At 47.7% G+C, this 27793-nt stretch overlaps 2 protein-coding genes across 2 annotated transcripts in view; one reads left to right on the forward strand and one right to left on the reverse strand.

Moving 5' to 3' along the window:
• The first annotated feature begins 641 nt into the window (after positions 1–641).
• On the forward strand, positions 642–25620 carry LOC105466843 (secreted protein acidic and cysteine rich). Its single transcript, XM_011715924.3, has 11 exons — positions 642–659; positions 915–971; positions 11656–11725; positions 13185–13247; positions 14621–14708; positions 16144–16265; positions 18114–18234; positions 20441–20574; positions 21534–21682; positions 23819–23967; positions 24456–25620. Exons 3-11 carry the CDS (start codon positions 11669–11671, stop codon positions 24482–24484), a joined length of 912 nt encoding a protein of 303 aa, XP_011714226.1. The 5' UTR covers positions 642–659; positions 915–971; positions 11656–11668; the 3' UTR covers positions 24485–25620.
• The window catches only part of LOC105466844 (solute carrier family 36 member 1), a 233569-nt gene continuing 231095 nt past the window's right edge, over positions 25320–27793 (reverse strand). The window contains exon 11 of the mRNA XM_071098196.1: positions 25320–26732. Within this exon, the coding sequence (XP_070954297.1) occupies positions 26725–26732 (8 nt within the window). The 3' untranslated portion in view covers positions 25320–26724. The remainder of the gene's footprint in view (positions 26733–27793) is intronic.

Genomic DNA, 27793 nt, shown 5'->3' on the forward strand with positions numbered 1-27793 from the left:
CAAGACCTGTTTCACTGAGCAGTTCCTATACAACAGGAGTGACCCAAGTTGAAACGTAGAATCAGCCCGCTCGTGCCACTTTTTGCCAGGTGATCATAGGCAAGTTACTTAGCCTCTACGTTTCCTTATTATTAAAATGGTCATAATTACAATGTCTAAGATAAGGGGTTGCTGGGAAGATTATTAAGTCCTCAGTAAACCTTGGCTATTGTTACTCTTCTGATTATCATCAATATCATCAGTTACCTTATCTGTTCAATATTGGTGGCACAGGTCCACCAGTTAGATGTCTAATCCCTTACGTGCCTATCAGTGGTACAAATGGAGTTTGAGTGGGATTTTTTTTTTTTAAGACCAGTTCCAAATCATCATGATGATACCACTAGTAGCAGCTTGTCTTGTCTGTACAGTGGCAAGTCCTGGCCTTGCCTTTGTGGCAAATACAAGCCCCTTGAATTGTTTCGCCCTTCTCAGCATTGCCTAATATTAGGGAGTACTCCTGTAAAGCTCACCGGTTAGAAGATCAAGACACTTGCGCCTGGTTCTGCCCCTGGGGGCCATTGGGTAACTCCTTGCACTCTCCAGGCCTCACTTGCCCTCTGAACAAGAAAGAGGCTGTTCTGGGTGATCCCTCCAGGCCTGTCTAGCCCTGGCACTCTGTGAGTCGGTTTAGGCAGCAGCCCCGGAACAGATGAGGCAGGCAGGGTTGGGGCATTTGGTCAGGACAGCCCACCGCAGAAAGAGGAGGAAAGAAATGAAAGACAGAGACAGCTTTGGCTGTGGGAGAAGGAGGAGGTTGGGGGAAGGAGGAGACAGGAGGAGGAGGGACCGCGGGGTGGAGGGGAGATAGACCCAGCCCAGAGCTCTGAGTGGTTTCCTGTTGCCTGTCTCTAAACCCCTCCACATTCCTGCAGACCTTCAGACTGCCCGGAGAGCGCGCTCTGCCTGCCGCCTGCCTGCCTGCCACTGAGGTATGTGACCCCCGCCCAGCCTTTCCCTTCTATAGTTGCACCAACCCCGACACCCTAGTTCACGCCGTCAGCTCGTGTGCAAGGGAGGGAAGCTCTGCTGAGGATGCACCTCTCCTCCCGGCTCCATCACGGTTCCCCTTAAGATCATGGTCCTCGGTCCTGTCTGCCTGTTGCTTTTCAGAAGGTGGACTCACTGTGTAACTTTGTCTTCCCTTATAGGTTTACAGAAAATAATCTCACTATGTCTTCAGGGGAGCATTTCTCACTCTCTGTTTCTCCCTGTGTCTGTCTCTCCGGTTTCGGAGGCTGCCTGCCTGTCCTCTTTGCTCCCTTTGCAAATGTGGCAGCTTCCTCCTTTCCTGGGAATCTGATCCCATCACAGCTGCCACAGGGACCTGGCCAGCAACTGGAGTCTGTCCTCCTGTTCCTTATTCCAGGAGAAGAAACCTCCTAGACTTGGATGTTGGTCAGGGGCTCGGTTTTCCAAAAGGGACTTTGCACGAACAATCATTTGATCTCCGAAAGGCAAAGGGGGAGGCTTCACCATTAATCCCCACCTCTGGGAAGCCTTCTGTTTTCCTCTGATTCTCCTCACTCCCAAACACCACCTTCCGTCCCCCCACATACACAAACTCCAGTGCCATTCTGCCTGAAATTCTGCTAGGTGTTGCTCCTGTCCTGAGTTCCCTGGGATGGTAAACACAGGCAGTAGCCCTTAGTTTATCTAGATCTGAAGAACCCAGATATCAGATATCGTCAAGCAAGACGTGGGTGTAGTGGAAGGTGGAGTGTGCTAGGGGGAGATGTTCTCAGAAGGGGGAAAGGGGGAAGGGAAGAGGGAGAGATTTCCAGGGTCCCCTTCCGTACTCCACCCAAGGCTGGTGTCCAGCCTGTCAGGGTGTCAGGTCTTCGTCAGACAAACTCACTACCTTTCTTCACTGCCACTGGCTCCACGAACTGGCTGTCATGTGGACTTCTTTAGGGAAAGGGACTCCAAGGACTCCAAGGGCAAGGGGGCGCTGGGTTGAGTTATGTGTTCCAGGAATCCCAGTCTGCCCAAAAGGGAACAGAGAGGCATGCATTTTCCTCAGGAAAGGACAGCATTTTTTTCATTAGAGAAAATGTTTTCGCTAGTAATGCTTTAGAGTTAAATTTCTGTATGCCCCAAGTGCTGGTGGTTTAGTGAGAAGCAAAGCAGACGTAGGACACAGGCTTCAGGCATGCATTTTATGTGTGATCTTAGGTAAGTGTTTCACCTGGATTTAGCTTCCCCATCTGTAAAGAAAGAAGGCTGAAACTGAAGGCTCTTTGAGGTGCTTTGTGTCCTCTAAAATATTCAAAGGAAGATTTCTTAACCAGGGTCTATGGAGTGGTCTTTGAATGGGCCTCAAGCCATCTGTAAGCCCCTAAAAATTGTATGCACTGTGTGTGTGTGTGTGTGTGTGTGTGTGTGTGTGTGTGTGTGTGTGAGAGAGAGAGAGAGAGAGAGACAGAGAGAGACAGAGAGAGACAGAGAGAGACAGAGAATGAATATGGGTGCTCACAACTTTCAGCTTTAAGATATTCTCAAATGGATTAGAGGGCATGACGTGGGGATGGAGTGAGGACTGGTAACAAACGTGTGTATTTCCCTTTTAAAAAGGGAGTGGTTGAGGAAAGAGAGAGTTAACTTGCAGCTATCAGCTGCCACATCGACAAAGCCTAGAGCAAAGAGGGGGAGGGAGGGGAAGAAGGGGGTTGCCTGGAGAAGGAATCAACTTTTGAAACTTTCTCCAAGTCCCACCCACCAGAAGGCTCTTCTCTGCCTGACTCACTCTCCCAGGAATGCGAGTTGCCACGGTAACCTTTTTTTCAGGGTCTCTGCCTGCTGGCTGGGAGGGGACGCTCAGAACCCTCCAAGAACATCAGTCTGAACGTACCCCACCCCCAAATTCAAGGACCGCAGCAAATTTTAGGCCCTGCCCTTGTGATCTCTCAGGATTCCGGGGAAGCCTTGGGCCGTGATAATCTCCTTGCAAGGGTGTCTGAAGACTTGGGTTTTAGCTCTGGCTGTGCCCTGAAGGTACCATTTGGCCTTGAACTAATACTTCTTTCTGGGCCCCATTCCCTCTACAGTTAAAGAACAGTAACAGCAGCCACCTCTAGAGGGTAGATAGTGTGTGGAAGAAATGGGATAATGCCCAGGGAAGCACAAATTGTGGCGTTCCCTCATAATGCAAAGGGTTTCAGAACTGATGGATTAATGGCATCCAAAGACCTGGTGAAATCATTCTCAGCTTTTTTTTTTCTTTTTTTTCCCTGGCAGCTCCATTATCTTGGGGTTCATGTAGAACTTCCCTTTACTAGAAGTGCTGACAGGAAAAAGTTTAAAATCATAATATTGTTTACCTTCATTTTGATTTGGGGACCTTCTTGTGTATTTCCCAAGACTGTTGTGCCCTCTATGTAGGAAAAGCATTGGCCAAGGGTACAAAAAAAAAGAAAAAGTGTGTTCTGACTCACAGTGCCTGACATCGGGAAAGACATTTCCTCTCTTGAGGCTGCAGTTTCCCAATCTGTTAAATAGAGGTTCTAAGCTAGATGATCTCCCAGGCACCCTTCTAACTCTAAAGTCCTGTAAACCTAAATCCCAGATACAGTGTTTATTTGAAGGAATAGTTGGCCTGCATTTCTAACACCCCCTTACTACACCCCCAGTTGAAAAGAAAACAAGAAAGGATGGGCTAGGGGATCTTGGGTTACATAACCATCATGCTGTAATCCTTATCCATCTGTAGAGATTTGTCAACCAATAGTGTGACTGGGGTTTGCTATTCATGAGAACAGCTTTCCTTGCTGAAAACAAGCTATAAATAAGAAAGAATGGTGAAGGAAAGGAAAAGGCTGAGGATGTGAGGTAAACAGTAGAATATTTGGCTTTTGAAGTCATTTAGGTAGGTAGATAAATATGCAGAGATAAACAGGGACAGGTACAAACCCATAGGGCTGAAGAGCATAAACAGTGATTTCATCAACAGGCACCCACTGGCTCAGCTAAAAATAAGTGCCTCATTACAGGAGCAGACACAGAAAGTCATTCACTCACATACTTCTTCCTGGATGACACTGATTTACAAACAAGTTCCAGGAATATATCTTAATGAACGTGAAAATTCTGATCCTCGCCTATTACAGGCTGAAACACACAGATGCTCAGTCAGGCTCTATGTAACTTACACAGACATGCCATCAGGTGTACAAACACACACCACCACTTGTAGTCACACATGGATGGATGGATGTGCACAGTCAAACATAATATGGATCATGACAATGAGACAGAAGTGTAACCTACATGTATCACCTACATATATCACTCTGTGTCTCAGAGAGAGAAAAACTGAGGCTCAGGAAGAGAAAATAATTCACTGGAGGTCATATAGCAAGCTGGAGTCTGAGCCAAACTTCCAGGTGTTTGGACCATTTAGATGTTCACCTTGCCTTCCCCCAATCCCCATTTGTTCAGTTTGGAAACACAGTCATGCACACAAGTCCTGTAGATACTAAGTGGTGAGCAGCACTTTGTCTCTCCCCTTGGCTGGCCTGCAGTGCCTATTCCAGCCCACATGGCTTTGTCATTAGGCCCAAAGGCCCTGCGCGATGTGCCTGTAGGCGGCTGACTGCTTGCTTCTAGCTGGCTCCCTCCCAAACGTCAGTCTCAAATGAAAGAAGAGAAAACTGGCCTTGAGCTTTCAGCAACCCTGAGGACCTTGTTTCTATAGCACAGAACCTGATACCTCCCTCTCTCCTTCCCTCCCTCCCTCCCAACCCCAATCCTGAACCCAGGGACAGCTGGACTCTGCAAGGCCGGGGCCAGCAAGTAGTGACTTGACAGAATTATTTAGAAAAACAGCCTCTCCTCAGCTGGCAGCTTAGACAGGAAATCATCTCTGCTCTCACCCATCAAGCTAAGAGGTTGTTGTCTGCAAGGAAAACATGAACATAGACAACAATTGTTTTCAGAGCTGGTTTCTTTCAGAAACTTGGTATTAACTTCTCTCATTTGGGGATCCCCCGGGTCATCTTATGTTAGTCATGGCATTAGGATTTCAGACCTATCAGATTAAAAAAGCAAAGCAAAGTAAACATCTGGATGTTTTTGACAATCTGGAAGTTTGGCTCAGACACCAGCTTGCCGTGTGACCTCCAGTGAGGTATTTTCCTTCTCTAAGCCTCAATTTCTCTATCTCTACAATAAGAGACATCACATAGAGGTTTCATGTGGCCTGACAACATCACTAATCTATCGATAGTGGCTGTCAGAAGAACTGTGTTCAGGATTCTGATGCCTCTCTAGGCTTTAGGGGAAGAGGTCAGACGATTGATTAGTAATGTCTGCCACATATGCAGGAGAGGTAGGTGGAGGCCACGTGTTTGCCACATATGCCACATATTTGCTATCTTTGGGATCTCAGAGGCCTTTCCAGATGCAACAGCCTGGATACTTTGACGTTATTTCTCCCCCTTTCATTTGTGGTCACCACGATGCAACAGTGGTCCCCTAGAGGGAGCCAAGGAGGAAGCCCGAAGCTCCACCCCAGCCTCTGCTAGCCACAGTGAAACGTGGCATCTCAGATGTCTTTATGGAATCTCAGGCTGATTCTGGCCCCAAACTCTGGAGCATCTCTGAGCTGCCCCAGAAGCTCTCCAGTCCTAAGTTTTAGCTGCCACACCTTAAAAGTTTCCTTTAGCTTCTTCTCTTCCCACAGGAAATAGAAGTGGAAGCAGGGAGTCAAGGGGCAAGTGGAGAGAGGTAATGCTCTAAAAAGCTTCTGCCTAAGTTGTTCCAGAAAATCAGAGCTGAAAAGAACCTAAGGGACCACCTTGCCCAAGGGTTCCACACTGTGTTCCTAGGAGAAACTACAGATATTCCAAGGTATCTTAGGGAATGTCCCTGTGTGTAGGACTCCCAGTCCTCAGTTCCACTCCATTTTTAGCTGCTTTTCTTTTTTGTGGATTTTTTTGAGAGGGAGTTTCACTTTTGTTGTGAAAGTACGGAGTACAGTGGAGTGGCCAATGGCGCAGTCTTGGCTCACTGGAACTTCCACCTCCCGGGTTCAAGTGATTCTCCTGCTTCAACCTCCCGAATAGCTGGGATTACAGGTGCCTGCCACCACGCCCGGCTAATTTTTTTGTATTTTTAGTAGAGATGGGGTTTTATCATGTTGGCCAGGCTGGTCTCGAACTCCTGACCTCAGGTGATCCACCCGCCTCGGCCTCCCAAAGTGCTGGGATTATAGGCGTGAGCCACCGCGCCCAGCCTGCTCTTGTTTTTTAATTTCACACTTACTGATTAAATAGATAATAGTCATTCATATGTTTCAATACATGCTAAAAGATTTCAGCTGTTTGAAATATCGGACTCTGAAGAAGATTTCATTGAAATAAAGGATTTTCTGGCTTACATAATTTTGATCACTGACCTCAAACAGACAAGCTGGGGGTGTTAGTTCTGGAGGGCAGAGACTCCCCTGAGTTCGCACAGTTAGCTGGGAGACATGCTGACTTGCTCTCAGCTCTCCTGACTTCCACGTCATGAGGCCACCTCTGAGCTGCTATGTCTGTTCCCGGGGGTGTGAGCAGGAGCGCCATTGTAGCTGCATGTGGCCACCTTTCTGGTCTGCCTGGCTTGGTCCCCACGTCAGCAGAGCCCAAGCTCCTTCTGAGTCCCAACTCCCTGGAGGGCCTGGCTCCTGGCTTCCTTTATTAGCCTCTAGACTTGTTTTCCTCACTTTGGGCTTGTTTACCAGCAACATGTGTTTTTGAAGCCCTTGTTTCCAAGCCAAATAGTGAGAGTGAGATGCTTGGCTGGTATCAGCTGCCCGAGTAAGAGGCCAGCCCTGGGCCTGGTCTTCGTCACTGTATCCTCTGGAGGCTGGACTTACGCAGACCAACAGGGGCAATATGTCCTTTGTTCCACCCAAACACCCCTTTCTCCCTGGGCTTATAAAGCACTGGAATTTTGCACTGAACTCTTTCGGGGGATGGAGATTCTGGGATCCTCGGACTTTAAGATGTTTTTCCCAGCGACGACATTGCTTACCTCTTTATTTGGATTCTCTTGTGTAAATCACCCATGAGCCTTTCAAGATTGGTATGTTGTTGTTTCCATTTTACACATTGGGGAACAAATTGAGGCCCCAAGAGGTAAAGTTGATTTCTAAAGGTCATACAATTGCTAAGTGGCAGAGCCAGGATTTGAACCTATATAGACTCCAGAGCCCATGAGCTTACCTTTATGCTGTACTGCCTCATAGTTTATTACCACTCTGTCTACCATGGTAGCCACTAGCCACTTTATATTTAAGTTGATTGAAATAGATGGGCATGGTGGCTCATGCCTGTAATCCCACCTCTTTGGGAGGCTGAGGCGGGCAGATCGCTTGAGGTCAGGAGTTTGAGCCCAGCCTGGGCAACATAGTGAAACCCCATCTCTATCAAAAAAATAGAAAAATTAGCTGGGTATAGTCACATGTGCCTCTGGTCTCAGCTACTCAAGAGGCTGAAGTGGGAGAATCGCTTGAGCCTGGGAGGCAGAGGTTGCAATGAGCTGAGACTGCGCCAACTGCACTCCAGTCTGCGTGACAGAGGGAGACCCTGTCTCAAAAAAAAAAAAAAAAAAAAAAAGATGTTTTCCACTATTCTCTATTGCAGTATTTCAACAAGGTCTGGGTTAAGTAAGATTTTTAGGACTGTCCTCAGTCCTTTTGTATAAAATTTTAAAATAAAAAAATTGGTTAAAATGAAATACAATTTAAAACTCAGTTCTTCATTTGTGCTGGCAACATTTCAAGCATTCAATAATCACTTGTAACCAGTAGCTACCATAGTGGACCGTGTAGATATAGAATATATTCATCATCTTGGGAAGTCCTGTTGGGTTGCATTACTCCATAAGTTCTTTCCACCCAAATAAGATTTAAAGATGGCAACTCAGTTTCTTTGCTTCACATTCTAAGAGTCTATCATTCTGAGACCCACAGTGCATGATTCTATGATTCTGAGGTATCCCCCCTATTCTAACGTTCAGTGGCTTTTTAGCATCCAAGGAGAGCCCAAAGGAGGCCCTTTATGTTTTCAGGGACAAACCTGGGGGCTGGCTGTACTTTTCCATCCTCGGAGTCTTTCCAGAGAGAGAAGTGACCTCAGCTTCAGGTCCTGCTGGCAGCCAAGGATGGATTTTCAGCAGTCTCCAGAGCAAATAAAGGCAAAAGGAAGGGACTCAATGTACGGAACAGGAGGCAGTGAGTGGCGGCCGGGAGGGGGCTAAGACTGTCTGCATTTGATGGCTACCAAGCCAAGGGAAATATGCCTCCTCTTCCTCCCCTGGCCCTGGGCATTTTCCTTCCCAGGAACTCAGGCCAGTTCAAGACCCAACGGAGCCCCATTCAGGTGACCACCTGGGAGTGGGTAACTGCCAAGGGAAATAGCGTGCAGAGGTAGAGACATGCCAGTGGTGGGGTAGGGTTGCATGGGTCCTCACCCTAGTCCTGCCACTCACTCACTGCTACCGGCTGTTGGCAGGTTTCTCCTTTCCTCTAGGCCTTGGTCTTCTCATCTGTACTATTGGGCAGAAAGATGTGGCTTGAGTCCCCAGTGGGATGCTGGATTATGAAAACGCCCTGAAAATGATAAATGTATGCATCATCACAGACTAAAGAAATACAAAAGAGGGTGTTTTCATTTAATATTGGTCATTTATATGAAGGGAATTTAAATTTTCACCAGGCACACTACACCTAGGTTTGATTGGCAAAGGATCACGGCTGGTAAGTTCTGAATACTGGGGTTCGACACTGTGCTCTGACCTTGCTGGGGTGACTGTTATACTCCATTAGCTTTGCAGGATGGACGCAGGCCTCTTTGGTCAGTGGTGGTTTAGAGAGCCTCAGAGAGGTATCCTGTGGGAAGCAGGGAGTATGGCTGTGCATCTGGAATAGTTCAGCCGCTTCCCTTCCCTCCCATCTCATCATCTGGGGGAAAAGCGCTCTGGGACTGGTGGTGTAGCACTGGGTACTGGGCAGGACCCAAATTTTGTGTTTGTTTTTACAGTTTTCTTCCAAAACTTTGAGGGAGTATTCCAAGATTTTGCATTCTGTTCTTAACAGTCTCTCTGTATTTCTCCCCCACTCCCACCTGTCTGAGCATAATTCCTATCAGGCTCACCCCAACTCCATGAGCGAGAACGCTTGCCTATTTGGAGAGGGCCTGAATGTTGCATGACTTTGGACAAGTGCTTCCTCCCTCTCAACCTCAGACTCCCCATTAGGACTGTGGGACTAAGAACCCTTCCATGACTGTCTGCCTCCTTCCCAGCATTGTCAGAAGGCTCTAGGAGACTGTTATGTGACAGTGCTTTAGAAACTATGAAGCAACACTGTAAGACTTAGAGTTATTTTTCTCTTCTGGCTGCAACAGCCGGGATGAGGGTGGCAAGGGAGGGTGAGTGTGCAGCTGGAAAAGGAATTCAGGAAGATGGGGAGGCAGGATAGACGGAAGAGCTGCCCAGCGAAACCTTCCCCTGGTCACAGGGAAGCGTGGTTACACTGCTCATGTGCAGGACACAGACTCAGGGAAATGTCTGTCTTCCTGTCTTTCTAATCTGAAGTTTACTACATTTCCAGTCCTAGCTGGGCTATTTCTTCAATAACATGACTTCCCTGTCATTGTAACTCAGACAGGGTGACTTTTTTTTGTTTTGTTTTAGCTGCCATTTCACTTTGATCCTTCAACTTCAAACAGTCTCAGAAAGTCCTTCCTTGATGTTTTCTTTTCTGTTCCATTTGTCCTGAGCCACATGCAGGAGTTATTTATGTTGCGTCTTCCAAAGGGGGAAGCAAGAAGGGAGATTTTTCCACTTAAGCCTGGGGAACAAGTGAACAACTGTGTGAGGGGAGGAACATTCCACAAGCTGCCTCCAAAGGGAAGACTAGACTCCTCTGGGAGTTGGGGTCATTGTAAAGCAATACCAAACCCCCAGGTCCTTTAAATTTCTGTTAGTTTTATTTCATTCACTCCATGCAATAGGGGGTGAGGTTTTGTGTCTCTTTAATTCCAAGAAAGGACCATTATGAAGTCGGCCCTTCCTCTGCCTGTTTCTGCTTCCCAAATGCTATAGTACAAGTGAAGCCAAATGATCCCAGAGGAGATGATATGTGTCAAGACCAGAATGTTCTTGGGGTGTTTTAAGAGCCTTTTAAGGACCGAGGCTGCCACTTCAAAGTTCACGTAGTCTACCCCTTTCAATTGATAGATGGGGGAACCAAGGTCTAGAGAGACCAAAAGACTTAACTGGTACATCAAGATACTATTGTGGTAGAACAAGAACTCCTGGCATTTAATTTCAAGCTGAGTGTTTTTCTCCATGATGCCAGGTTACCTCCCACCACCATTTGGTCAGTTGAGAAGTCTTGGAAGAATTAAGGGATGATGAGCCTGACAGGGAGGTTTTGGGAGAAAAAAGATGGAAGACATGGCCATTGTTGCTCCTGACTGGAAGACTATGTGTGGGTAGAAAGAGCAAGTTTGTTCTTTGTGGCTGCAGGGGAGGCAGGGTAGACAGATCAGAAGGTTTGAGGGAGGCAGATTTAGATCAGTAAAAGAAAGAACTTTCTAAAGTCACTTAAAAATGAAAAGCCATTTAGTTAGCACAAGAAATGAAGTGTCTCCACCACAGAGCCTCTGTTAGGAATGGCATTTTGGTTTTGAATCCTCAGAGGAGATGCTGCTCCAACATCCCTTATAGTCATGAGAGTATTAGAGTCTAGAGCTTGCCATTTAGAGAATGAGGCCTTAACAGTTACCAGAACAGGGATATTTTCAAGATCTCAACACATCCCCTCTGCAACACATGGAAGCATCTGGATGGTTTCCTTACAGGACTAAAGAACTGCTGTCCCTTCTGGGTAGAATGGAGAAAAATGTGGCCACTCTCAAGTTTCCATGGGTTACATTCCAAGGCTATTGTTCTTTGTTTTAGTATGTGGATCTCATTGTCTCAAACTGGCAAGAACTAGCTGCCTATTAACTTCTCCCACTGCAGAGGGAGTAGGAAGGAGGGGGAGGAGGCTACAGAGAAGGAGGAGGAGAGATTGGGTTTAGGGAAAAAAATAATTTTAGAATATCAGGGATTGAAGGGACCTTGAAGATGGTCTGGTTTGGCATTGCCCAAACTTAGCTAATTAGCCCATCACCTTAGTTGAATCACTTTTTTAAAACTTTAATAAATGTATTATGAAAGCAGATTTTATATCATTACCATAAATGGAAAACTCTGTGTACCTTTGTCATAAATAGAAGGAAACTGTAAAAACAAACACATAAAAAAAACCAAAAACAACAACTTTATTCAGTTCCAGCTGGATATAATTTCCTGTGGAAGCTCTGAGCTGGAGGCCTGTTCTCTCTGTTAAAAAAGGAGATAGATGAGTATAAAGGAGGAGTTCAAGATATCTTAGCACCAAACTGAGACTTTCTTTTCATATAAGCAGAATTGAAAGAATATTAAATGGAACCAACTTCCTCTCATGTTTTTCACTACCATTTAACTTGTACCATCTAACATTATCTTGCACATATCAGGAATTCAGAAATCTCAATAAGGACGTCTCACCCTCACTGAACTCTCAATCTCTCCTCCCCATAGGGTTCCCAGCACCATGAGGGCCTGGATCTTCTTTCTCCTTTGCCTGGCTGGGAGGGCCTTGGCAGCCCCTGTAAGTACCTAAATATCTATCTTCTTGTTTTCATTCCTACCACCAGCTCCAGGGGTTCTGAGCCTGCCAGCCCTGGATGCTGAAAGGGAACAGGGACTTCCCCATTTCAAGTTAGTTGTCTTTTTTTTTTTTTTTTTTTAAGATTTGTTTTTCTTAAGTTAATAAGCTCAGGAGAAAAACTGGGATGAGGACCATTGGGTGATGTTTCAGAGAAGAGAGAGTTCCATGTAATGTTAGCTAAACTTCTTAGTAGTCAGAGCCTCCCAGCAATGAACTAGGATTGCTTTAGAAGGAAATGACCTCTTTGTCATATGAGGAATTCAAGCAGGCAGGAGACGGGATGTGGGGGATTGTTAGATGAGATTCAAGCTATAGAGAGAGGAACGTGTTGGCTTCTGAAACAGCGAGGGTTGTTTGGTTGTAAGCAACCGTTCAATCTAACTAAATTGGTGGAGGAGGGGAAGATACAGAGGTCGATTATAATATTAAAGGCCTTGGGAGGACTGGAAAAGGGCAAATCTAGGCTTTGGGAGTTAAGAACTAATGGACAGTCTCTGAGATGTTGCTATCTGAATGAATCAACTCCAGCAATTTTCACATCTTGAGAGAATGTGCCAAGAAGATTTTTAAAAATTCAAAAAATGAGAGCCAGTCTGGCTGAGCTTGGGTCCTGAGGCAACATCTTGGCCAGGGAAGGGTGGGGCCCCTTGATTGACAGACAGCTTCTCCAAGCATTACATGCAGAGGACAGGAGTAGTTATCCACAGCCCATCTGGAAGCCTTCACCGGGAGAGGAGGAAGAAGCAGCGCAGGCAAAAAGTACAATTTCTTTCAACCTGTGACCCCCTCATCTTCTCTTCACTAAGAAGTGGGAGTGATGGCAGACTTTGGCAATCTTGATCAGGCTGGTAGATGGAGGCAAAAGTTTCTCAAAGTTGGCTTTAAGTTTTGAAGCAGCCCCAGCCACCTAGGGGCCTCAAAGTTGTGTGTTTTCTTGCTTTCTCCTACTCCAAGTTGAAATGGCAAGAAACATTGCCTAATAATAATAATAATATCAGACTGTGAGGAAGATGATGACATCTGTTAAAATTCACAGTGTCATCCCCTCTGGATGTCAGTTTTCCTATCTGTAAAGTGAGGGAATTGATCTGGATCAGTGATTTTCAGACTTTATAAGAATCAAAGCAGCAGAAATACTTTTCCAAGCTAAATCTTAGGTAGACACCTTGGATATAAAATACATAAAATGAGAGCTGCTTGAGCATTCCACGGTGCTCACATGACTGGCTCCTTCTTTGTCCTGTCCCTCACCCATGGCAGTCCGTGAGACACAACTTTGGGGATCTCCAGTGAGCTGCTCTCCAAGCCCACCTAGCCTGTATCTCAGGCCACAGGCACTTTAGAGGTGAAGCTGGCCTCATTCCTGACCCCTCTGAACCCTACTTTCTCTTTCCAACAGCAGCAAGAAGCCCTGCCTGATGAGACAGAGGTGGTGGAAGAAACTGTGGCAGAGGTGACCGAGGTATGTGGGCAGTGACCACAGCCCCTTAGCCCCTCTCTACCTGTTTCTGTGCCCTGAGAAATTAGGGCGGGTGCTGTGGGTCTCCGCGCTAGAGTGTGGCGTTCATCTCCGTGTACACGCATAGCATCGATGCAAACTCTGAGTATCCCCCACATCCTGACACACTCCTGAATGCTTCCCAAACCTTCAATGGAACCCTACGTTTGGGGGCCAAGACCTTAAACTTTTTGTTTTTTAAGCTGTGGAACAACTGTTCTTCCATGTTTACCCACAGTTTCCCCAAACATAAAACAGAGGAGGGCAGGTGCTGTGGCTCACGCCTATAATCTCAGCACTTTGGGAGGCCGAGGCAGGCGAATCACAAGGTCAGGAGTTCGAGACCAGCCTGGCCAACATGGTGAAACCCCATCTCTACTAAAAATACAAAAAAATAGCTGGTGTGGTGGCGTGTGCCTGTAATCCCAGCTACTCAGGAGGCTGAGGTAGGAAAATCGCTTGAACCCGGGAGGCAGAGGTTGCAGTGAGCCAAGATCTCGCCACTGTACTCTAGCCTGGGTGACAGTGCAAGACTCAGTCTTAAAAAATAAAAAATAAAAAAATAAAAAGCACACACACACACACAGAGGAAAGGGGAGATGCTTGGGTGTGACTGGCAGGGGTGGAGGCTTGACACCCTCTTGTGAACATAGGTCTCAGTCAATTTAGAAAGTTTATTTTGCCAAGGTTAAGGGTGAGCCCATGACACAGCCCCAGGAAGTTCTGAGACATGTGCCCAAGGTAGTTGGGAGTACGGTTTGCTTCTATACATTTTAGGGAGACATGAGACATCAATCAATATGTCTAAGTTGTACATTGGTTCAGTTCACTAAGGCAAGACAACTTGAGAAGTACGAGCTTCCAGGTTAGAAGAAGATAAGAGACAAATGGTTGCATTCTTTTGAGTCCTTGATCAGCCTTCCCTTGAATACACAATTTAATCTGGCTCAGTGAATCTGCATTTTTACATAAACAATAGGGGAGAGGAAGCAATCAGATAAGCATTTGTCTCAGGTGAGCCTCAGAGGGACGACTGCATAGAATAGGAGGCGGGTTTGTCCTGTGCAGTTCCCAACTTGACTTTTCCCCTTAGCTTACTGATTTTGGGGTCCAAGATATATTTTCCTTTCACGCTCTCTTTCCCTAACACCCCTGGTGGCCTCTAAGGCAGCTCAACAGAATCCCAGGCATACTGCGAAACACAACAGGCCTATAGATTAAATCTGGATTCCTAACCCTGCATTTGTGCTTTCTGTGACCTGGAACCCTTCAGCTACCCTTATGGGTCTGGGATGGGAGTGGGGACCATTTTACCCATTCTTCTCTCTCAATTCCAGGTATCTGTGGGAGCTAATCCTGTCCAGGTGGAAGTAGGAGAATTTGATGACGGTCCAGAGGAAACCGAAGAGGAGGTGGTAGCTGAAAGTACGTCCCTTCCCTGTGACTTGGCACATCCAAGCTGCCCTTGGCTGCCTGGGTCTGGGGCATGAGGACAGCCTACATGAGGCTCCTTCCAGCAGAAATGCAGGGTGGGGTCCTCAGTGGCTATGGAGGAAACACGGCTTTGACTTAATAACCGGGGAACTGTGGCACTCAGTCCCCTGGGATCTGGGCAAGATCGGTTTCTAGGCCATGCATGTGTGTGGTAGGAAGGAGAGTTCTCCAGCTGAAAATGGCCTTTTCCCCTCATAGCTCTTTGCCCTGAGTCCAAAGCTGAGTTTCCCAGTCCCACGGAGGTTGCTGATCACATCAGGTCGCCAAAATCCCCCATTGCTTCTGTCTCAGCCCGTGCCCCACAGAGGAAGAGATCTGAGAGAAGAGATCAGGAACTTGCACACTCATAAGCTCATTCTATTTCACACAACCCAAGGAAACGAGGTCCTGAGGAAATGCAATCTGACATAAACCATACCATGCTATCCGTGCGTTAGTGCCCTGGGAGAGAAATGACCTAGGGGCTCTGGCTGCAGCCCTAGGTGCAAGGCATTTGTACCCAAGGGGTTAAAAGCATGGACTTTGGAAGCAGTCCAACCAAGTTTTGAACCTAGGTTTCTCCACACCAGCTTGCTTAGCATCGCGGAGCCTCAGTTTCTCATCTCTCATATAGGGCTGATGAAGACAGCAGAACCTCATCCCAGGGCTATCAGAAGGTTTACAGACAAGCTGAGTAGGCATCCACTAAAGGATTATTAAAACACCCGAAATAAAGCATCGCTAGGTAAAGGCCACATTAAGCTCTCATCCTGAGGGGATAGTTAATGGTATTCGATCTAGCTGGGCACAGGGTTTCTGTTGGAACAGAGGGACGTCTACTGAGTCATGTTCCTTCCCGCCTCCACGCCCACCTCATCCGGTGTTTACCAGGCTCTATTGTCTAGCGTGGACCTTGGGGCTTTTCTCCCTTGTCCTTTACAGCTGCTTAAGTCTGTTTTGTTGGGCCTCACCGCTCCCTGGCTCAGTGTCGACAGCTGACTTTCTAAGCCATTCTAGAAAGCCTATTCTGGAATCCAGAAAAGCCTCACTGTGATTGTTCAGTGGAGACCCAGGAACACAATGGTTGCTTCAATCTTCGGGAAAGTCATATGGCATCTAGTGTTTTTGGGTCCCAGACTGAGCCTCCAGCCCCCCAAAAGGGCCTGGCCTCTATCCCGAGCTAAACCTCTAATCCCCAGCTGAACCAGCTGCTCCGCTAAATGCTGACTGCAAGGCTCAGTGTAAGAGCAGGCAGGACTCAGGGCTGCCCAAATCCCAGAGTAGGGGCCACAGCCAAGGACTGTCATCCCTGAGATCTGTCCAGGTAGGATGGGGGTAGATGTGCTAGTCCAGGTGATGCTGATTCCCTTGTTTTTCTGCCCTACAGACCCCTGCCAGAACCACCACTGCAAACACGGCAAGGTGTGCGAGCTGGATGAGAACAACACCCCCATGTGTGTGTGCCAGGACCCCACCAGCTGCCCGGCCCCCATTGGCGAGTTTGAGAAGGTGAGGGCTGAGAGACAGGGGCGGGGGTAGGGATTGGGCACTTCGGAATACAGGATGTCTGCTCAGGAAACTGTCGGCTTGGTGGTTCTATGGGGGCAGCGCCAGTCTCAGAAGTCCCCTTACTAGACCTAGTCCCAGCAGGAAAGAGGGGATGAGTCAGAGTGCTCTGCCTGGCACTGGATCTTTCCAGCAACCAGCAAGACTTTAACAGCACCAACAGGTTCCAAGTCCTATGCCAGACTCTAGAGCTAAGAGTATGAGAGCATCAGCAAAGAATCAGGTCCAAAAATACGGGTTCTGGGGCCAAACCGAAGGCTGACTTCAAACCTCATCTCCATCACTTGTTAACTGTGAGATTTCAGCTCAGTTGCCGAACCTTTTCAGGTCTCAGTTTTCTCACGTCCAAAGAGAGGATAAAAATAGTCCTTAACTCATAGAAGTGTTGTGGAGATGTATCAGAAAATGCTTGGTACATAACAAGTATCCAATAAATGCTACTTATTTTTAAATTATTTCTCAAATATGTCCCTTCTCTCCAATAGGACCCATCCCTCCCTCCATCCATCCATCCATCCCTCCATCCATCCATCCATCCATCCAGCCAGCCAGCCAGCCATCCAAGTAAATATTTTTTGAGTGCCTGCTCCTGCCCACCATCATGCAAGTGGCAGTCTCTCTCATGGCAGCAAATCTGGGGCCAGCATTGTTCCTACAGCCTCACATCTGGCTTCTCCCTCTTCAGTTTCTCCAGAGACTACATAGCCTCTGGGCTCCACATTTTAATATCGTTGTTAACATTTTCCTCCTCCTCACCCTTCCCCACTCCCAATGCCCAGTCACCAGTGCCCATCAGTTCTCCCTCTGCAGTGACATATAAGCTATACTAAGCAAGTACAGACAGGATGTTCAACACAGGCTCCCCTCCTCCTAACACAGCTACTTATGGCCACTGCCCTCGTCCAGCCCTCAACATCTCTACTTGGCCACCCCTATGTTCAGAGATTGACTAGGACTCCAGTGGCTAGCATACAGTTGTACTCACAGCTAAGGTTTAGTACAGCAACATATTCAGGATATACAGCTGGATCGTAAGGGAAAAAGACACAGGCAGAGTCTGGAGGAATCTGGGTGAAGACTGACTTACTCCCATGAGGGGTCATCAGAGTGCATTCTTACCCCAGCTACAAAGATGCAACCACGTATGAGTGATGTTTCTGTCCAGGGAAGCTCATTAGAGACTCAGCACCCAAAGTTTTAATTGGAGGCTGGTCACATAGGTACCCTTTGCCTAGCATGCACCAGAATTTCATACTTCCAGAAGGAAAGCAGATGTTCAGCATGAACCAGATTGTTTGTACAAACAGTCCAGGCACAGTGAGCCACTCTTATCAGTTAGGGAAATATTTACGACAGTGCAGGGAACTGTTTCCCAGCTAAGTTCCCAGACACCAGCCACAGGCTGACCTTACAAGCAGGCCTTTCTAAGGGTAACAGTTCCAGGCCTGCTATGTTAACTCTTCTTTGAACACTCTTGTTTCTCTCCCATTCCCATCTTTAACTTTCTCTTCAAATATCTTCCAGGATTTTTTTCCCCCTGTGTCTTAGACCTGACTCAGTCATGCCTCTGCTCAAAGACCATCGATGGCTCTCAGCCTGGGCTGAGCATTGACCTAGGAACCCAAAGAGTGGATTTGTGTCCCAGCCCTACCACAACCCACTGTATGGCCTCGGGCTAATGACATTCCTTGCTTAACCCTTGCTGTTCCCATCTCTGAAATGCACAAGGATAGTGGTATCAGCTAAGGGCTGTGGGAATGAAGGAGGGGGTGCTCTGTGCTTTGCCAACAGGTGTGCAGCAATGACAACAAGACCTTCGACTCTTCCTGCCACTTCTTTGCCACAAAGTGCACCCTGGAGGGCACCAAGAAGGGCCACAAGCTCCACCTGGACTACATCGGGCCTTGCAAATGTGAGTGTCCTTGGGCCCTTCCAGACTCCTGTCTTGGGGAGAGAGCTCTGAGCTGGCACTGATGCTGGCTCTGCCACCCCCATGCTGGGTGATCTTGGGCAAATCTCTTTCCCTTTCTGAGTCTCAGCATCCCCGTTTATAAACTGAGGTAATCGTCTATGAGTCGGCTCCTCTCAACTCTGAGGTCAGGGTACTTTCTGGGGAAGGACTGAGCGACTATGGAAGGTCAGCATCAGGGAGGGTTTCTGGAGTCTCTCACTAGCATCAGAGACAACCGCGTTTCATTTCTCTAACGAGGAAGAAGTTCTTCTCTAAGGCTAACTTGCATCTTTCTTGCTTCAACACTATAAAGCAAAAATGATGTTTGACCTGGGCCTACAAAATATTTTGAAAATATCTGAATTTGAATGCTTTAAAATAAGGGTTATGCCTGTCAGTTTGCTTTGGGCCCTGTTACTCGGTACTGTCATATCATCATCCTTTTACTCCATTACATTCCTATCTGCCCTCTGAAGAGAGAGGATAAGCACCCTCTTCCAGAAACCTGGGAGCCCGTTGTCTGGGGAAGGATGCCAGGGTGCGGTCTGATCTTTGGTTAGTGACCCCAGCTACAGACTCAGTGGAGCCAAGTCCCTTGTTCAGCATCCTCCCTGTCATGGGAGACCTCCAAGACCACACCTGCTCCCACTCCAAGGCAACATCCACACTGTGGGTCTTGTATATTCTGGCCCGATGGCAATGAGGACAGCCACTCACCCACCTCAGGTGCACAGGGTGCAGAAAAGTACGTAGGGGAAACAAAGTTCTCCTCGTGGGGCCCCAGGTATGAAATTGAGAAGGTACAGAGTAGAGAAGCAGGGTTGGGGGAAGAAGAGTGGGTAGGAAGTCCCTGAGCAGTGAGACTAGAGTGCCTGTCTTAAGGAGCTTTTACGAAGTGACTTTGCTTTCCCTGAGGCATGTTGCCCACTCACTCCAACTCCTAAGGTTTTTGTCACCAGATGTTCTCTCCTAGCCCCCAGCTAATAATGAAGGTAGCCTCACAGAGGGGACTTTCCATGGTCCAGTGATGAGGGAAGAGCAGACCCTAAGCCCCCAGGCGACCACACTGCCCTGGCTGCTGGATGGGACTCTGACAATGTGGCCTTGAGCAAGTCCCTTCTCTCCATGCTGACCTCTAACAAGTCCAGTACAAAGTGTGAAATTGGGTCAGGCGCGGTGGCTCACGCCTGTAATCCCAGCACTTTGGGAGGCTGAGGCGGGCAGATCACGAGGTCAGGAGATCGAGACCATCCTGGCTAACACGGTGAAATACAAAAAAATTAGCTGGGCATGATGGCGGACACCTGTAGTCCCAGCTACTCGAGAGGCTGAGACAGGAGAATGGCGTGAACCCGGGAGGCGGAGCTTGCAGTGAGCTGAGATCGTGCCGCTGCACTCCAACCTGGGCAACAGAGCCAGACTCCGTCTCAAAAAAAAAGATTAGCTGAGTATGGTGGCACATGCCTCTAGTCCCAGCTACTCAGGAGACTGAGGAGGGAGGATTGGTTGAGCCCAGGAGGCCGAGGCTGCAGTGAGCTGTGATTGTGCCACTGCACTCCAGCCTGGGCAACAGAGTGAGACGCTGTCTCAAAAAAAAAGAAAAGAAAAGAAAAAGAAAAGTGTGGACTTGGATGAAATCTTCGGGTCCGACATTTGTGATTCTAAGTTCCAAAGACCAGGTTGGAATCATTTCTAAGAAGATTCTGGTGGTTACACATCCCTGATTCCTCTACTCCCCACTCCCTGCCAAGCTGGGCCTGTGGATAGATGTGATCCCTCAGCCTCCCGGCTTCAAACACCTGCCAATGGTTGACATGAACAACATAAGCCGTCTCAGCTAGAATCACACCCAAAGCCCAGCACCCAGTAAGGTGCAGGAGCCATCAGGAGCCATCCGTTTCCCTGATCTGAGGAGATCAGGCTGAGAAAGCAGCAGCCATGCCTTTGCACAATGCATTTTTAGAGCATTCTTCCCATACATAATCTCCTATGCTGTTTGTCCTGTGAAGAAACTGTGGCCCAGAAAGGTTGAGCCACTGTGCCAAGGCCACCAATGCAGGTGGTGTGTGTAGGGGCCCTGGGGTGGGGAGCACAGCCCAGGCAACTGCTTGGCTCTCGGCAGGGAGAATCAGGGTCTGTGCTGACCACCCCTGTGTTTGGAACCCAGACATCCCCCCTTGCCTGGACTCTGAGCTGACCGAATTCCCCCTGCGCATGCGGGACTGGCTCAAGAACGTCCTGGTCACCCTGTATGAGAGGGATGAAGACAACAACCTCCTGACTGAGAAGCAGAAGCTGCGGGTAAGTGGTGTCTCCGGCCCTGCTGGCCCTGTGCTGGCGAAGATCCAGTCCCATTCCTAGAACTGGGCCCCCAACTGCAGGGTGGCATCCTGCTCTGGAGCGTGCATTCACCCCCGAGCACCAGGATACATACTTCTCTTCCCGCCTTTGGAGGCTGGTGGTGCACATTAACATCTTAGATCGCTGAGAAGTCCTGCGGCAGAGACCTGCTCCCTTTGCTTAACTTAGCATTAAACAAAAGAGACACAAATAGCCCTGTTCCTTTTTCCTTTGGAGTCTGTGGATCTTAAACTTTAAAGAGCATATTACGTACCCCAGGATGCTGATAAAATGCAGATTCCTTGGTCCCACCTCAGGCCACTGAAACAGTGTCTCTAAAAAGCCAGGCCTAAGAAGCTGCATTCTAAATACTCCCTAGGTGATTTATGTTTATTTTATTTTTTTGAGGCAAAGTCTCACTCTGTTGCGAGGCTGGAGTGCAGTGGTGTGATCTCGGCTCGCTGCAACCTCCACCTCCCAGGTTCAAGTGATTTTCCTGCCTCAGCCTCCCGAGTAGCTGCGACTACAGGCACGCCACCACGCCCGGCTAATTTTTGTATTTTTAGTAGAGATGGAGTTTCACTATGTTGGCCAGGCTGGTCTCAAAACTACTGACCTCAGGTGATCTGCCTGCCTCAGCCTCCCAAAGTGCTGGGATTACTGGCGTGAGCCAGTGTGCCTGGACTTCTCCAGGTGATTTTGATGTGGGTAGCTATACGGTGAATTCTTTGAGATCATCCCAGGCTTCTGTTTTTGTGAATGACATGCTGGTACCCATCTATGACACCTCCTTCCCCTCATTGTGAGCTTTGGTCTAGTTAGTCTCTGCCTGCTCTGGCCTTCTGGCAGGGGTGGGAGGGCCCGACTGGCCCAGACAATCTCCGTGGACCTCTTGTCACACACGGTCTCTACTCCCTCAGGTGAAGAAGATCCATGAGAATGAGAAGCGCCTGGAAGCAGGAGACCACCCCGTGGAGCTGCTGGCCCGGGACTTTGAGAAGAACTACAACATGTACATCTTTCCTGTGCACTGGCAGTTCGGCCAGCTGGACCAGCACCCCATTGATGGGTAAGACCCCAGACCCTAGAGTGGACAGAGCCATGACTCCAGGCTGGCAGGTGCGCTAGCTAGGGCCAGAAAGCCTCTCAGCAGCCTATGCTGCTTCTAGCCCTGGCATCCACAGTTTGCCTGGGGATTGGAGCAGAAAGATGAGGCATCTGGAGAAAAGATGTGGACTTGGGAGAAAGAAACCAATAAGACACTCTCATGCTGAGGTGAAAGTCAGTAGGAGCTCAAAATAGCTCCATAATCCTGCAAGTACTAGGCGTGGATATCTGGATAATGAAGGAGTGTGAGTTAGGAAGGAGTACCAGGCTCCAAGAGGTGGCAGCGGACAAGGTGGTGTCAGCCATATGCTTCCTGTCCTTCAGCAGAACATCCAGAGGCAGTGCAGCCACCTGGTACTGTCTAAGCCCTCTCCTAAGGCCCAGCCCCAACAGGGCGCAACTGACCCTGGAAGTTATCCAAAAAATCCCATCTATTTTGCGAGCCCCCAGTTCGAGGACTCTTGTCCCTTGTCCAAATGAGTTATGAGGCACTTGCAACTGCACTGCAGAACAAGCAGGCAGCTGGTCAGTTAGCAAATGCTTACTGAGTGTGCATTTTGTGCCCTGCACTATTCTAGGCAGGGGATTGAACAGCAATCAGAGCTGGCATGGTCCTTGCCCTTATGGACTCAAACTCTGTTCATAACCCTGTCACTACCTTCTGAACTTTTCTTGTGGTGATGAAGTGAGAGCTCCTGCTCAGCCTCAGATACAGCAAGCCACACCTGCACCTTCCCAGAGTTGTTTTCACTTTGTCCTTGGGTTGTGGAAGCAGAGCATCACACACAGCAGAAAGGAAGGGCTCCCCTACTCACACACTCAGGGAACTGCCTCTCTAGGATTTTCACCCCTTGCTCTTTATCCAGCCCGTGTGCCTGGAGTCCGCCAACCCTGCCAGTGATCCCGAGGGCTGGGGTCTCCTGAGCTCTGGGAATCTCCCGGCCACTTCTCTCCCAGGCTCTTGCCATGGCTGGGATCCAACTGAGTCACTCATTGTGGCAGGGAGGGGAAAAGTCAAGGGGGAACATCTGGAGCTCAGGCAAAGCAACTGGATCCCACTGCAACAGAGGGCCTGGAGGGAGGCTTCCAGATGGGGTGCAAGGACTGCACATCTGGGAAAGGGCTCCAGCCTGGGCAAGGGGACCCACTTCTTCCTCCTCCCATCCCAGGGCTGTAGGTGACCTTGCCTGCATCCCTGCCCCTCCCTGGGCCTCGGTTTTCCACCAGTACAATGAAGGGGAGGAGAAGGTTCCTATCAGTTCAAACATTGTGTGATTTCTTTGGTGAGCTGGGTGGGGCTGGGAGGTCTAGAGGTTAAGAAGACAACTGGAGTCACATTGTTCCCTGGAGATCCTTGGCGGGGAGAGTGTTTTAGGGACAAGTAGTTGGGCGCTCTGGGGAACAAAGAAAAAAATTGTACACATGCTCTGGAGTCTCAGGCCAGCAGGGAGAATAGGGAGGGAGGACAGTGGGAGAGACATCCAAGGGACCTCCCTCTCACACATTACAGGATACACAAGTAAAGCTCTATGAAGATGGTGAGAGCTCCTATTAACCCTCACGGCCAATCCCAGTCCCTTTCCACATTCCTTCCCGGACGGCCGCACTGTCACCAGATTGGTGTGGCTTTTTAGACGCTTTACTAGGCATTTATAGTTATATAAATGTGTGTCCATAGACAATATGCAGGGTTGTGTTATGCCAGATTTTGATCTACCCATAGCAGAAGTGCTGAATTTTGATTTTAAGTTTCTGTGCCCCCAGTTCTCAGCCAATTGGGAAACAATCAAACACACCAAAAAGACCTTTGTTTTTGAGCCCATGAAACCGTAGAACTGGAAGGGCTGTTAGTGATTACAGCTAACTCCTCCTCTTTGCTGGAAGGAGAAACTGAGGTTCCAAATGGGGCACTGCTGTTCTCTGAGTCTCAGAACAGTCAGTGGCAGAGCTAGGGGTAGACCTGGGATTCTGGCTTTTTGTCCTGCTTTAAATATCCTTTCCTCCACGCTCTGGGGCAGGCTAACTCCCCGGTTGCCTCCCTAGGCTGGGTGTGGAGCTTTTCCATGCCTCAGGCCCTCTCCTGCCTTCTTCCCTGCAGGTACCTCTCCCACACCGAGCTGGCCCCACTGCGCGCTCCCCTCATCCCCATGGAGCACTGCACCACCCGCTTTTTCGAGACCTGTGACCTGGACAATGACAAGTATATCGCCCTGGATGAGTGGGCCGGCTGCTTCGGCATCAAGCAGAGTGAGTGTCTGAGCAAAGGAGCAAGGGGCATGGGCAGAAGCACTGCTCCCAGGGTTCTGGCTTGTCATCCTCACACTCTCTGCTCTCTTGGTCTGTCTGTTGTCTGTCCTCTCTGCCTGTCTCTGCTCTGTCTGCCTATTTGACTCCGGTTTGTTGGGCATCTTCCTGATCCTTCTCTGTCCGTCCGACTGTCTCTCTCTCTTTCCCTTCCTCCAGCGTTAGCACTCACCCTGTGCTAAACACTATTTTGGGAACTGGCAGGCACACAGAGAGGAAACAGGAAGTGTAACTTGGCAGCATGTGTAAGAGACAGGGAAAGGCCAGAGACAGGGAAAGCGAGGTTCCTCCGTCACTGACTTCCTGGGTGACCTTGGACGGCCACCTAGACCCCTGTCCCTGGGGATGGGTGGGAGTCCACCAACTCCTTGGGAAGTGCGTCATCATCGACACAGCCTTATTTTTAACCCTGATCTTTTCTTGCTTTGCAGAGGATATCGACAAGGATCTTGTGATCTAAATCCACTCCTTCCGCAGTACCGGATTCTCTCTCTTTAACCCTCCCCTTCCTGTTTCCCCCAATGTTTAAAATGTTTGGATGGTTTGTTGTTCTGCCTGGGGACAAGGTGCTAACATAGATTTAAGTGAATACTTTAACGGTGCTAAAAATGAAAATTCTAACCCAAGACATGACATTCTTAGCTGTAACTTAACTATTAAGGCCTTTTCCACACTCATTAATAGTCCCATTTTTCTCTTGCCATTTGTAGCTTTGCCCATTGTCTTATTGGCACATGGGTGGACATGGATCTGCTGGGCTCTGCCTTAAACACACATTGCAGCTTCAACTTTTCTCTCTAGTATTCTGTTTGAAACTAATACTCACCGAGTCAGACTTTGTGTTCATTTCATTTCAGGGTATTGGCTGCCTGTGGGCTTCCCCAGGTGGCCTGAAGGTGGGCAAAGGGAAGTAACAGACACACGATGTTGTCAAGGATGGTTTTGGGACTAGAGGCCCAGTGATGGGAGAGGTCCCTGCAGAACCCACCAACCAGAACGTGGTTTGCCTGAGGCTGTCACTGAGAGAAAGATTCTAGGGCTGTGTTATGAAAATATAGACATTCTCACATAAGCCCAGTTTGTCACCATTTCCTCCTTTACCTTTCAGTGCAGTTTCTTTTCACACTAGGCTGTTGGTTCAAACTTTTGGGAGCATGGACTGTCAGTTCTCTGGGAAGTGGTCAGCGCATCCTGCAGGGCTTCTCCTCCTCTGTCTTTTGGAGAATCAGGGCTCTTCTCAGGGGCTCTGGGGACTGCCAGGCTGTTTCAGCCAGGAAGGCCAAAATCAAGAGTGAGATGTAGAAAGTTGTAAAATAGAAAAAGTGGAGTTAGTGAATTGGTTGTTCTTTCCCCGCATTTGGATGACTGTCATAAGGTTTTTAGCATGTTCCTCCTTTTCTTCATTCTCCCTTTTTTTCTTCTATTAATTAAGAGAAACTTCAAAGTTAATGGGATGGTCGGATCTCACAGGCTGAGAACTCGTTCACCTCCAAGCATTTCATGAAAAAGCTGCTTCTTATTAATCATACGAACTCTCACCATGGTGTGAAGAGTTTCACGAATCTTTCAAAATAAAAAGTAATGACTTAGAAACTGCCTTCCTGGGTGATTTGCATGTGTCTTAGTCTTAGTCACCTTATTATCCTGACACACAAACACATGAGCATACATGTCTACACACGACTACAAAAATGCAAACCTTTGCAAACACATTATTATGCTTTCACACACACACACCTGTACACACACACTGGTATGTTTACTCACAGGGAGTGTATGGTTCCTGTAAGCACTAACTTAGCTGTTTTCATTTAATGACCTGTGGTTTAACCCTTTTTATCATTACCACCATTATCAGCACCAGACTGAGCAGCTATGTCCTTTTATTAATCACGGTCGTTCATTCATTCATTCATTCATTCACAAAATATTTATGATGTACCTACTCTGTACCAGGTCCCATGCCAAGCACTGGAGACACAGTTATGGTAAAGTAGACAAAACATTTGTTCTTTTGGAGCTTAGAGTCCAGAGGAATACATTAAATAATGACACAACAAAATATAAATTGCAAGATGTCACAGGTGCAATAAAGGGAGAGTAGGAGAGACCATGAGTGTGTGTAACAGGAGGACACAGCATTATTCTAGTGCTGTACTGTTCCGTACAGCAGCTACTACCCACGTATAACTTTTTAAGATTTAAATTTAAATTAATTAACATTCAAAATGCAGCTCCCCAATCACACCAGCAACATTTCAAGTGCTTGAGAGTCAGGCATGATCAGTGGTTACCCTATTGAGCAGGTCAGATGTAGAATATTTTCATCATCACAGAAAGTTCTATTGGACAGTGCTCTTCTAGATCATCATTAAGACTACAGAGCACTTTTCAAAGCTCGTGCATGTTCGTATTTTGTGTCATATGTGTCATATTTTGAGCTGGTGTTTTGAGACTCCCCTTAGAGAAACAGACCCAAAAAATGTGCTCAATTGCAGTGGGCCACATACCTGGATCTCCAGATGTCATTTCCCATCTCTTAAGTTATGTTAACATTACTCAAATAATAAAAGCTCCTAAAAAATCAAACTGTATTCTGGTATTCTCTTCTACACAATGGGAGGGAGAGCAGTAGGAGAGATCTGTCCATTTGGTCTTGGCCATTTGAGGAATGCAAGCCCAGCACTAGTCTCATAATCTCTAGGAATCTGTGGAGAGATGAATTAAAGTAAATTTCAGCATTGGCTCATTCAGTCATTTGGCAACATTCATCAGGTACCTGCAGTGTGTTAGGGGGTCTTATGAGTAGGCAGCGTGCATGATCCTTGCTCCCCTGGAGCTTTCTAACATTCTAGCAGGCAGACCATACATAAGCTTGCAATACTGTTTCTGATAAAAACATGTGCTGTAAAGGAAATAAAGCAGGGAACTCTCATGGAAAATGACTTGGACTGACTGCTCCTTCAGGTAGGTGGGAGATGTAACATTTGCCCTATGAACTGAACGATGCACTCTGTCCCGTGGTCAGCCCGGGACAGATCATACATGGAATACACATTAGCTCTGCCAACAACTTACTGACATTCAGGGAGCTTGGGTGACTTGGTCATGTGATGAGGCACTGAAAAAGGGGGAGAACTGGAACTCAGAGCTTCCTGCCTCATATCTGGATGTTTCCCTATAGGGAGCACCACAGTTTTCAAAAAAACCGTCAGCATCAAAGAGCCATGCTGTATGAATCAGCTCAGGGCCCTGGGAGGACAGGGTAGGGCTGCATGCCCTGCTAGCTTCAGCAAAATTAATCGGCTGAGTTAACAGGGACCGTCAGAATCCAGAACCCTTAAGGGCAGAGCTTCTATAACTTCCTTCTATCTGTCCTTCTCCCCACTTCAAATCAATTTTTTTTAAAAAAAAACAAAAATTTTAACATTTAAAATAAATTGTATTATCACCTTAGATGAAAAATTAGTATCATTTACCATAGAGATAAACCTTAAAGATAAATATGGTAAAAAATACACATACAATGAAAAAACAATGTTATGCAGTTATAAATGTGCCTCATGCTTCTTAAAGAATGCTCTGTTTCTTGTTAAAAGAAGAAATCTTAGAGACGTTCTCCTTGATAGAAAGACCAAAGGAGAATTGAACTGTAATTAACTCAATGTTAATGCCAAATTCGTAACTCTCCTAAAATCATCTCCTAAACTGAAGTGGTGAGCATCCCTTCCTTCAGGCACTGACTCTTCGTGGGAGGGTGTGGGTCCTT

Source organism: Macaca nemestrina, chromosome 6, assembly GCF_043159975.1.
Source record: "Macaca nemestrina isolate mMacNem1 chromosome 6, mMacNem.hap1, whole genome shotgun sequence".
Classification (NCBI taxonomy): domain Eukaryota; kingdom Metazoa; phylum Chordata; class Mammalia; order Primates; family Cercopithecidae; genus Macaca; species Macaca nemestrina.

Excerpts from the sequence above, each read along its gene's own strand:
- LOC105466843 (XM_011715924.3), top strand. The coding sequence starts at position 11,669 with ATGAGGGCCTGGATCTTCTTTCTCCTTTGCCTGGCTGGGAGGGCCTTG. Across the intron at positions 13,248-14,620 it reads CTGTGGCAGAGGTGACCGAG|GTATCTGTGGGAGCTAATCC; the intron begins GTATGTGGGCAG and ends TCTCAATTCCAG. Across the intron at positions 23,968-24,455 it reads CTGCTTCGGCATCAAGCAGA|AGGATATCGACAAGGATCTT; the intron begins GTGAGTGTCTGA and ends CTTGCTTTGCAG.